Source organism: Lathyrus oleraceus, chromosome 7 (genome assembly GCF_024323335.1).
Source record: "Lathyrus oleraceus cultivar Zhongwan6 chromosome 7, CAAS_Psat_ZW6_1.0, whole genome shotgun sequence".
Classification (NCBI taxonomy): Eukaryota; Viridiplantae; Streptophyta; class Magnoliopsida; order Fabales; family Fabaceae; genus Lathyrus; species Lathyrus oleraceus.
This window is the reverse complement of record NC_066585.1, coordinates 160,943,888-160,955,797: the sequence shown is the minus strand read 5'-3', so window position 1 is coordinate 160,955,797 and position 11,910 is coordinate 160,943,888. Positions and strand designations below refer to the sequence as shown.

General features: G+C 37.0%; 2 protein-coding genes across 2 annotated transcripts; both read right to left on the bottom strand.

Moving 5' to 3' along the window:
* Nucleotides 1-2,175: 2,175 nt before the first annotated feature.
* Nucleotides 2,176-3,618, bottom strand: LOC127102601 (uncharacterized). The gene is made up of 3 exons (XM_051039953.1): nucleotides 3,302-3,618; nucleotides 2,711-3,205; nucleotides 2,176-2,653 (listed from the first exon to the last, which is right to left on the bottom strand). The coding sequence occupies exons 1-3, from the start codon at nucleotides 3,616-3,618 to the stop codon at nucleotides 2,176-2,178; spliced, it is 1,290 nt and encodes a 429-aa protein (XP_050895910.1).
* A 4,640-nt stretch (nucleotides 3,619-8,258) lies between these two features.
* LOC127106084 (sm-like protein LSM5) lies at nucleotides 8,259-11,600 on the bottom strand. The gene is made up of 5 exons (XM_051043365.1): nucleotides 11,431-11,600; nucleotides 10,750-10,812; nucleotides 10,524-10,647; nucleotides 8,690-8,762; nucleotides 8,259-8,524 (listed from the first exon to the last, which is right to left on the bottom strand). The coding sequence occupies exons 2-5, from the start codon at nucleotides 10,781-10,783 to the stop codon at nucleotides 8,492-8,494; spliced, it is 264 nt and encodes an 87-aa protein (XP_050899322.1). The 5' UTR covers nucleotides 10,784-10,812; nucleotides 11,431-11,600; the 3' UTR covers nucleotides 8,259-8,491.
* Between the last annotated feature and the right edge of the window lie 310 nt (nucleotides 11,601-11,910).

Here is an 11,910-nt window from a genome sequence, read left to right as displayed (position 1 = left end):
TTTTAATCCACATTTCCTCATCCTCAGAAAGGCTTTTCGAAGATGTTCGACGTGAGTACGTTGACAATTGGATTTTATCACAATATCATCAATGTAGACTTGCATGAAATCTTCAATGAAATCATGGAACATTGAGTTCATTACCCTCTGGTATGTTGCCCCGACATTTTTCAAACCGAATGGCATGACAACCCACTCATATGTCCCCAGGGCTCCTGGACATCGAAACACCGTCTTCGGCACGTCTTCTTCTGCAATGAAAATTTGGTTATATCCAGCATAACCATGCAACATGCTTAAATATTTAAAACCAGCGGCCGAATCGACCAATATTTCAGCCACGGGCATGGCATATTCATCTTTTGGGGTGGCAGCATTTAGATCCCTAAAATCAATACATACTCTTAAAGACCCATTTTTCTTTATGACTGGCACAATATTGGCCAGCCATTCGACATACCTTGCAGTTTGAATAAACTTGCTTTTCAGGAGTCTTTCTACTTCTGTTTTTATCTTTGCCATGATCTCTGGGGGGAAATGCCTGGGTGTCTGCTTCACTGGCTTTCTTCCAGCTTTTATTGGCAGCTTTAACTCGACCAAATCTCTACTTAAACCAGGCATTTCGTTATAATCTCAAGCAAAACAGTCCTTAAATTCTTTAAGTATGGATATTACCTCATACTTTAGTTCGTTGTCGATGTTGGCGCTTATGTATGTTGGCCTTTTCTCGCCATTCTCGCCAAGGTCGACTTCCTCCAAGGGGTCTTTTGGTCGGATTTTCTCTGGTGCCTTTGGGTCTTTTTCAAACCCTAAAGGTTCATTGTCATAAATGCAGTCCAGACGCTGCATGTCGATGTTCCTTTTAGCCAGAGTTGGCTTATCTGGGGTTCTGGCCCAATATCCATACATTCTTCTTTATGTAACGCACAGGCTTCAACGACCATGTTTTCTTCAACTTCTAGTACCAATTTTATTTTGTTCTCGACAACGTATGCCGAAATCTTTCTTAGAGCTTCTAATTCAGACATCATCAGTGACGTCCCCCTAGCTTGTCGGCTGGATACCTGTATAGGGTGGATCATCTAGGCGTTCCACATCCCAAATGAAACCGTGAGTCTCATGTAGAGTTAGAGAGACGAAAGCTTCACTTAGATTAGCATATACATCCTCAGCTGGGAAGCAAGGAGAGATGTTGGCCAGTTTTCTTTCAAACTCCTTCTTGCCGACATTAGTCACATCCGCCATAAAGTATCCTTGGTCGGCTTCGATATTTTCGGCCACCCCATCCTCTCTCCAAATCACCAGCCTTTGGTGTGCTGAAGATGGTACAGCTCCTACGCCATGTAGCCACTCTCTGCCAAATAGCAAGTTGTAACTTGGCTTAGCGTCTATCACCATGAATAGTGTCGGCCTGGTTACTGAACCCACTATGACATTCACCATAATCACTCCCATGGTGCTTTTCGTCTTTCCTCTGTAGTTTGATAAAACCACGTTATTAGATCTGATGTCGGTATCATACTTACCAATCTTCCTCAGAATATGGTGTGGCATGATGTTAACCGTGGCACCATAATCGACCAGAACTTTGTTGACAGTTACGCCTTCCACTTTTGCCCTTATCAGCAGTGGTTTCAAATGATTTTTCATGTTTATCGTTGGTCTTTCGAACACTGCCTCCTGGCTTTCAGCAGAGCCATCGTTCAACACAAAATAGCATCTTGGTTGGTGCAAAGCCATTTCTTCAGCGTCAGCATTATCCACCGACCCTTCGACTTCAATCACACACTTGTATTCTTGTGGTAGGATCGACACCACGTTGACCAGGATGTCGAGACTTGCTTCAGATTCTGAATTGAAGTCATCAGTCACTTCTTCAGAACACCTTTCATTTGGTCGATGGACGTATTCCCTTATTCGTTCCTTCGCGGCTGTATCGACTTTCACAACAATTTTCTTCCCCTCGTTCGCCTCGCTGGTCATGCCTCTTGCAGCTTCTCTTTCGGCCTGTTTACGCCTCTAAAAACGTCTCCATTGAGTCCTCGACATGGGGTTCTTTCCCAAATAGTTTTCAGAGATATGAGTCCTCTTTTCAGACTTAAATTCACGCCTGTAGTTAATTGCTAGACCTTCTCTAGCAGCAGCAATAACCCCTTATGGGGTGTCTTGTTTTTCCTAAGGCTTGATCCAAGTACCTCTAGGAGCACTTGTCGACGGCACCAAGCTTTTAGGCCTTGTTTGGTTATTTCCCACAACCTTTTTTGAGCCTTTTTCATTCTGGTAACCCCTGGTCGGCGCATTCCTTTTGCTTTTACCTAGTTGCAGCTTCTGGAAATTCTCTGCCGCTACTTTGTCGGTGACAGCACCACATCTTGGGCACAAGCACACTTGTGAACCCTTGTTCTTGCAGCGATAGAGAAAATCCACCAAGTCTTCATCAGCCCTTGGGTAGACTTCAGCTATATCGGCATTTGGGCTTTCTCCAGTTTTCTCCAGCATGTTGGCCTCATCATATTCAGTGATCTCGACCATGTTGATCTCGACTGGCTCCACGAATAGGGCTTCCTCCTGGTGAAGAGGATCAACGTCGATCTTCATTTTGCGGCCAGTAAATTTCAGTCTGCCTTCTTGAATTGCTTTCTGAACCAAATCCCTGAAAAGGTAACAATTAGAGGTATTATGACCAAGATAGTTATGATATTTACAAAACCCTATTTTCTGTCTTTGTTCCAACGGTGGTATTTTAGTACTAGGAGGTACCACCATTTTCCCATCTTTGACCAATAAGTAAAAAATTTCCTCACATTTCGACACGTCGAAAGTATAAGTTCTCGAAGGGAATTTTGGGTTGTTTTCGACAGGATTTTTCCCTTGCGCAGGCAGCAATGATCGACACTCATAGGCGGATCCTGGCTTTAGTTCAGCCACGTCGATTTCTAATTCGGTCGATGAGGCATAATCAACCTCACGTATTGGGTCTGTCGCGTCGTATTCGACGAACGCTACTTTTTCCTTCTTAGACTTATTGTGCCTAACTTTTTCTAGCCTTAGTCGTTCTAGATGTCGGACTCTATCAGCCAGTTGTGACATACTTTTCACAAAAGTTGGATCTATCTTCTTCCTAATGGAATAATCGAAACCTCCTGTGGCCATTTGAACTAGTTCATGTTCTGGCACTTGCGTAAAGCACCTAGTCTTTAAGGACCTAAAACGATTCAGATAATCATCGATACTCTCAGCAAACCTTCTCTTGATACTAGACAATTCTGCCAAACTAATTTTGAAGTGTCCTTCGTAAAACTGTTCATGGAACTTCTTTTCTAGTTTGGCCCACGAATCGATTGAACTTGGGGCCAACGAAGTAAACCATGTAAAGGCAGCCTTGGTCAGAGAGGAGGGGAAGTTCTTTACTCTCAAACATTCATTATGAGCTAGATCCCCTGACTCTGTTAAGTATCTGGCAACGTGCTCTATCGTCGATTCACCAGAGTCTCCCCCAAATTTAGTGTACTTAGGCACTTTCATCCCCCTGGGTGCCTCGGCTTGGAGAATAAATTCAGCTAACGGGGAAGCGTATAATGGCCTTTGCAATGTAGCACCCATGCCATTTCTAGCCATAATCCTTTCGACAATAGTCGTCAAATTATTTTCCACTGCCACATCTTCTTGTCGATGTTGATCGACAATTTGATCAACATCTTGGTGTCGGTTAACCATTATCATCTGGTTACATCCTGCGACTCCTGATTCGACGCCTTGATGTTGAAGGGGTCTAATGATTTGTCCTTCGTGGACTGTCTCCTCCTCCATTGCCCCTATCTCCATCTGCACCGGAACAGTCGGTCTCATCATTGGCGTCACCTGTCGAGCCGGTGCCCCCAGAAAATTGCACAAACGTGTCAATTGGTTCGCCACCTGCCTATTTGTTTCAGCAGATTCTTGTATCAGTGGATTGAAGACTGTGCCCATCTGGTTGGTCAACATGTTAACCAATTCATGGTTACTGTCGTCCATTTGTTGTCTCAACACCGCTACTGAAGTGTTTGACAGCGGCATGGTCCTGTTCTGAGTAGTGTTCCTCATGTTACCCCCTTGCGTTGATCCTTGCAAGGGAGGAATTGTATATGAAAACAATGTTGCACTAGATGTCGACTGGTATCCTGGCATTAAGGAATACGGTATTCCATAAAGCGGATATGTGGTGCCAAAGCGAGGCACATATGGTCTGAACGTCGTTATCGTTGATCCTGAACCCCCCGGTGGAGGCTGAGGAATTGACGTTCCAACCGCACCCGTAATCGACGTGGTTAAGGCTGCACCTGTCATTGGTGGCAAAGTGGCAACCTGTGAGACTACTGTTTCCGTAGTGGATAAAGTTCCTCGTGGAACTTCATCTGTGTTAGTTTCTGACATTTTCACACTATTTCGTGGCTTACTATATAGTTTGCCACTTCTAAGTTTCATGCAATTTTCCGCAACTGCTCTAGCACCGTCCCACTGGGCGTGCCATTTTGTTTATTGTGGAAATTGGTAAACAACCGCTGGTCCTCCCTAGGCTTTAAAACAAAGGGTTACTGGAAGGATCGACCAGTTGATCCTAGGACATGTGCTAGTGCAAGTGAGGCTTGTCCAACTCGACAGAATGACTTTGTGAGGAACGGCTCCTGACAAAGTGTCGAACAAGCGTAGGGTTTTTCCACACGAACGGTTTAGATAATGTTATTGCCTATAGGTGACTCGTGACCGACAACGCTATAACATTCAACAAAGGTATACAACGAACACGCTTTTGGTAAATTCTATTATCGTAATAGAATCAGTGTCGACAACGTAAAATGATAACTCAAAAGTAAATGAAATTAAGATAAAATATTCAACGGGAACAATTGAAAAGTAAGGAAGTTGCATTGAAATAAATGTGGTGATTCACGTACATAGCACTCTCAAAAAACTCTTGCTTCCTCGCGCTGGGAATGGAAAGTTTTCTTACAAGTGATTTTTAGTACAAAGTGAACACCCTGAGCCCCTTGTGGGACATTCTATTTATACTAAACTAGAGGAAACTGCTCATAAGCTAAAACTCCTAGAAACTAGCAGATGTTATGTCACACGATATGCACAACCGCTGCACCCATGTCTTGCTAACTGCCCCACATCCTGACGCTCTTATTCTTTTTATAACTGCTGGTCATTTTAAATTTCAAATTTCTCCCGCCCAGACGTTAGGGCGACGTTGTCTTCTGCTCATTTGGTTGTAATTCTTTTAAGTCCCAAACTTTACGTTGGTCGACAGAAATGGCCTGTCGACAAGGCCAGCTTCCCATGTCGGCTTCATCTTTTGATCTGTATTTTTTCTACTCTTGCTTGCCTTCAACATCTCTTCATCCTTTGATGGGGTATAACCCCCACATTCACAGGACTCCTTCATTAATTACGCTTTTAGCATGCCTTAGAGATTTTTCGTGGTAACAACAATACTCTTCACATAAATGATTGGGCATTTTGATATGAGGAATTTCATTCACCATTTTCTTCATGTGCATTAGATTCAAACTTTTGAAATTCAGGTGATCATGTCTATTATGTTAAATCTAGTTTTGATCCTTAGTTGTGATTGATACAATACATTGACGGTCAATCATATTGATCATAATTTTGAAAGTTATGTTGTTAGACATAAATGCCAACAAAATTAGTTTGGAACTTGCATCAAACACATTAAATTATTTATCTTCCGACATCATGGTATAACTCTTATCAAGCAACAAGCTGATTATGAGGAACATATAACACATCCCTTATCATTATCTTTCTTCTTCGCAAGAATGTTTCTCATACTCCCAGATGTTACTATGATTTTATCTGCAAATTCGACAACATTTCTCACTTACCTAACAAACTTTATAACCAATATTTGTTGTATATCATAAGATCATTACTGTCAGTGTCAATATACCATACATTGACTTTATCTTGTGTCAAATGTGTATTGGTCGTTAATATGACCGCATCAGAATCACTATTTTTTGCATGTGAAAATTTTGCTTCTTCTTTGTCAGTATCATTGACTTCTTTATTGAAGTAACAATCTCTTGCATAATGGTCAAACCTTTGACAACAACAACATTCCATTTCCTTCAGTTCCACTTTCTTCTTGAATTTCTTATCGTGAGAGGCACCATTTTTGCCTCTCTCTCTCTCTCACACACACACACAATTCTTGACAACACATTTATCATTCAACTTCTTCTTCCACTTTTCTTTCTCCTTGTTGGTCTCATCTTCTTTGAGAACTTAGCGTGTAGAGTTTGTTATGTGACCTTATCGTAATTCTTATAATTTAACTCACGAACCTCCTAGGATGCTTGGAACTCTTCAAGCTTCATCTAAGACAACCTTCCTTTAGATTCTTCGGCTGCCACGACAATGTGGTCAAAGTTTGAAGTTCTGGTTATAAAGAATTTTTTTAACTTTTTGCACAACACCAATTTTGAAAAGAAATTTGCAACTACCTCATCATTATTCATCTGTGTGTTCTCATATTGATTCATCAAAGATTGCAATTGCCCCTTCTTTAATTTCTCATCATCTACATACAACTTCTTGAGTGTATCTCTTACATCCTTAACCATTTCTTCCTCATTAATCTTCTCAAAGATATTTGGGTTCAAACATTGATGGATGAAGGATATACATTTTCCATCTTTTTTAATCAACTCACAATGAATTATCTTTTGTGCCTTAGTTTTATTGACTTTCAATGCATACAAACCAGCATTCACGATTTCAAGAATATTTTAAAATTTAAATATAGCATTCGAAAATGTGCTTCCATTTATCATTAATCGAAGTTTGGATCCAACTGATACTCTTGATGAATAACTTGTTAAATAAGACAATGTGCATAAAGAAGGATATATGAAATTACATAGGATTAGAATGAAAGTTTCATAGGATTAGAATGGAAAGACAACATGCATAAAGAAGGATATATGAAATTATAGAGGATTGAAATGAAATTAAATTGAAGAGAGTTTATTTAATTGATCTAGATTATATGTTACAATGATTGAAGAGTATATATATATATATATATATATATATATATATATATATATATATATATATATATATATATATATATATATATATATATATATATATATATATATATATATATATATATATATATATATATATATATATATATATATATATATATATAAAGCCAAATAAACAACTAGTAATTTTAAAATTATCAAGTCATAGACTAATAATCAGTCAAAAAGATCGAAAAATGTGGAGTCAATGGGTATCAAAAACCTTAATTACGTTAGTCTCTACCCAAAAAAATAAAATTAGACATAATTTTCAACCTTTCAAATATACTAGTAACCACAATATGGGTTGAAATACAAACCGACAAATCGTTGTTAATGATATTTAAAAAAGTCATGATTAATTGTGTTTTGTAAATGATTAATGAGTTGTGGTGCCTATTCTATTCATATTTATTAAACATGTAATATATGCCTTAATCATTTAAGTTATCGTAGAATCTTGTAGTCGATTTTTCAAAATATTAGAGCTCGTCGGTTATTAACTAACACTAACCAGCTACACTGAAGTCCATAACCATAACATTTAAATCTTCCTAATACTAAAAAACATAGGTGAAAATATCAAATGAAGTTGAGAACAAAACAGTGTTTGAAAATGATCAACCAGCACAGTTTAAGAAAGTCAATTCAACCTCTGAAACCAAAACTTCTAAAACCAATTATTCCCATCAATCTCTATTATAAGAGAAAGTTTACTTTAATTGAATAACTAATGCATGCATCTGAAATAAATATATATTAGATACATCGCTTATTCAAGAATCTAAAATATAAATTCTGTTATAATAAAGATGGAAGTATAATAGAACTGGCAAACCACTCAATAAAAAAGATAAAGAACTGCAAACCAATAAAAACTGTTTAAATCAATCTAATCATTAGTAATTAAACTGGTTTATGTTATATATTTTAAACATGGACATCATTCAGAATCTATCCAAGTAGTTCTGTGGTAAATGTTGTTATTATAGTAATAACCTGCTTCATCGTTATATTAGTACTCCCAAAATCCTAACGAAAGTAATTTTACTATGTCAAAAAACTATCACTACATTATATGTTCAAGCTTCAAATACATGTAAATAGCAGGTACGCACAAAAAATTGAACTTTAAAAGTAATAATAGAAGAGAAACAGTAATATAAAGGTGCACAATTAATTGTTATAACCAATATCATAGCTTGTTACACTAGAAAATCCACAATTCAACATAATGATAAAGGTTTAACAGTTACTTCGATCATGTATCCTTAACAAGCTCACGGAAGAAAAAAAACCTAGCTTGTCTCAGAATCATCTTTAAAATATAGGAATTATGCACCTTGTGCAACAACTAAGAGTTAAAAATAGATGTAACCAAGTAGCATTATTCATTCTGGATCAGGTGAACCACCAGGAACCAACTGCATTGCACACCACATATTGTTAGTATATCACTATTACCCCAGAAAAACTAAAAACATACGTGAGATTACTGCCAACATTTTCTAAAGTTGCCAAGTTAAATGATCTATTAATAATCCATAGAAATTTGGTAGATAGAAAACAATTGAGTATTTGACACTTACAATGGCAATGTTGTTTCCATTGAGTAAAATCTGATCAAGCTTAGTTATCCTTCTCCCCTCGGCAGTGATCTCACTGTTGAATGCATATAAAAGCAATAAACCAAATCAATTTATTATGTACCCAAGGCATCACCATGTGCATGCACACATGAACAACCAAATCAAGGAGAATGGAGAACTAACATAAAACATACAGACACAAAAGCCATGATGAAATAAAAGTAAGAAAATCTTCTGTAATTTCAGCATGAAATAATCACAAATGTCGTGAAGATTCTTATTAACAAACACTTGATACTTAAGACTCCTCAAACCCCAGAAGAAATAGCCCATTGAAATATGTTCCACTAAAACATAGATGCAGTGATGGAGGAAACCAACATTCGTCGGCACACACGTGTACAGGTGTAGAGGAGATTGGTGTTTTGGAGAATTAGATATGAATAGTCTATCTGTGAAGTTAGCATGTGATTGAGGCATTATGATATCATTTGATCATATATCAAACAACACCCAATGAGAAGAAAAAAACATAATTGTTGGTATACTATTACTATATTTGCATGATAAACTAAACCTAAACACTTAACCTAGACATGATGACACACATTCGTAACATGACTAAAAGATGATAATGGCGGATGTTAGAAGACTCTATAATGCTTTGCTTAGAGAGGCCTCTTGTTTATATAGCTCCAAGAGAGAGACTGGAGGACCCTTTAGTGTGCAAAGGGAGTTCCTATAGATCTCATGGAGTAGATGTTTACATTATCTAAGACATACATATATTTACTTTGGGGCATCTCCTTTTAAGGTTTAACCAGTTGACAGTTATAGTTGGGAGATAAGATAACCGAAAGTCAGGATGTTAGCTAGTCTTTAGGTCGTGACAGCAATTTTTTTTTGTTCGCATTGAGGTATAAGTCATTTGGGTTTTATGGAGTAATCACCATGGGCACTTTCATACTTGCAGTGTGGAGTAATCTAGATAAGTCATTTGGGTTTTGTGAAGTAATCACCATGGGCACTTTCCTACTTGCAGTGTGACAGATGAGGCTTTAACATTTGGTCACTGGGAAATGAAAGTAAACATATGGAAGATTCCTATTGTATCGACTCTAGATGAGTCATTACTAATAACAATCACATTAAGTCATGGACCAGGACCCTTAGTAAAAATTCACCATCAGGTTTAAATGTTTTTGCTTCCCCGGTTATATAGCTCATGGGCATTCAACTTAAGATAGGAGTTTGTACAAATTAGTAGTGAAAGAGCCCTTTACTTTCTTAAATCTTAACTAAACAAACCTAAAAAATGAATTTTAAACAAACATTTTCCTGTGCTGTCAAAACCAAAATCACCCATTTATCAATGACCTACTATATAGTTCAAATCCACTATTACTACACAGCTCCAAAACAAAACAAATCAAATTCAATTTCAGATTTCACATCTTTCTGCCCAAAGGAAACCTTTCTACATAAAGGTTTGAGAAAAGAGCTTTAATGAATTTCTCCAACATCATGCCAATTCAAACTTAATGTAAACACTCATAAAATGGGATTAAAAAATTGTAAATTAGCAAAACTAGCATAATATAACAATTTGCAGTCAGAAGTGTATTTTAAAAATCTGAGGGGCATTGAGTCCAAGCATGAAACAATTGCATCTTTACAAACACATAATGCTGGTCTTATTCTAATTTCTACCCAACAAACATATGTTTTACTTTTACAGGAAACAGTCAAATAAGCACAGTATAAATACTGGAAAAAAAACATAACATCAAAAATTTTTGTGGATAAAAGCAACATGTTGTAGTTCAGGTCTTACTATTCAGTAACATCTTCAAGGACCATGTTGACATACACATCAAAACCTCTAAGAGTACCAACAAGCTCCTTGTCACCTTTCATTATCACCCATATTTTTGAACCTATACAGCGGTCAATCAACTCTGCATATTTTCAATAAAAAATGATAAGTTATCTGAAACAGAGTTCAAAGCTATGCTAGATAACCCAATATATGGTTCCAGAGAGGTAGTGAAGTAAAAAACCTGATGGAAGAAGCTGTGATGGATTATTAGCCATGAAGATGAATCGGTAATTTCACTAAAAACCTGTGAAGCGTAAACAAAAAAAGATGAAAAAGTTTACAAATGCTTCTAAAAAAGGTTAGTAGCATTGCTTTAAAAAAAATCAACTAACTTAAGTTCAAACAATGAAAGCAAGATGAAAATAAATATAAGAATATGCCCAAGTTTCCAATGCTACTGAAAATAACAAAGTAAGCCAACCATAAAACTCATTTACTCTTTGATTGTAAAACTAGCTTATATACTAGAAGAACAAGTACATGATAAATTCTGATCGAACATGCGCTTAATAATGAGTTTGTTTACAAAAAAAAAAGTAAATTCTTCCGACAACAAATCAATCAGAATCAGTGAACCCTGTATCCCAAAAGATCAACTGCTGCAGAAAGATTGATTGATTTCAAACGCATGGTAATCAAATTAAATACTGCAATAAAACCCTAGTTAACTACAAATAACAATGTCACGCGAAACATCTGCAAGCGGTTACTGAAAATCGATTGCAGATGGAGTAGAGCTTGGCTGCGATGCAGTTGAACCACTAGTGCAGTGGCTGCGAGCAAATCGCGCAGGAATCCGCGCGCTACAGAAGAGGGGAAGAGTAATCCTTAAAAATAAGAAAAACCTGGAGAGCTTACTCACTTTTCTGGTTTCCGACGACCAACTCCGGTTGCTTTTCCGGCGAGGAGAGGACTACAGCGTGTTTATGATAGAAGGTGCCGAAGCTTATGGGAGCTGCTGAGTTGTTGTTGTTGTTTTAGGGTTTTAATTTTTTTTCTTTTGGTATATATTTTCATTTTTGTGCAAAGGTTTTAATGGTTAAAATGTTTTTGTTGAAAATTTGGTTTTAATGGTTAAAATGTTTTTGTTGAAAATTTGTATACTTTTGTCAATCCCATTCCTTTTTATATTTATTTGACTTAATTCATCTTTTAGTCTCTTAAGTTAATTTATGATTTTTATTTAGTTCATCGATTCAAAAACGTTATAATATAGTCCTTTAAGAACCTATGTTAACCTTATATGTCCATTCTCTTAAATTATACTGAAAAAACGTTATAAAACGCCAGCGTGACATAGTGAATTAGTGACATGGCATATTGTTATTGTTGTTTTAGTTAT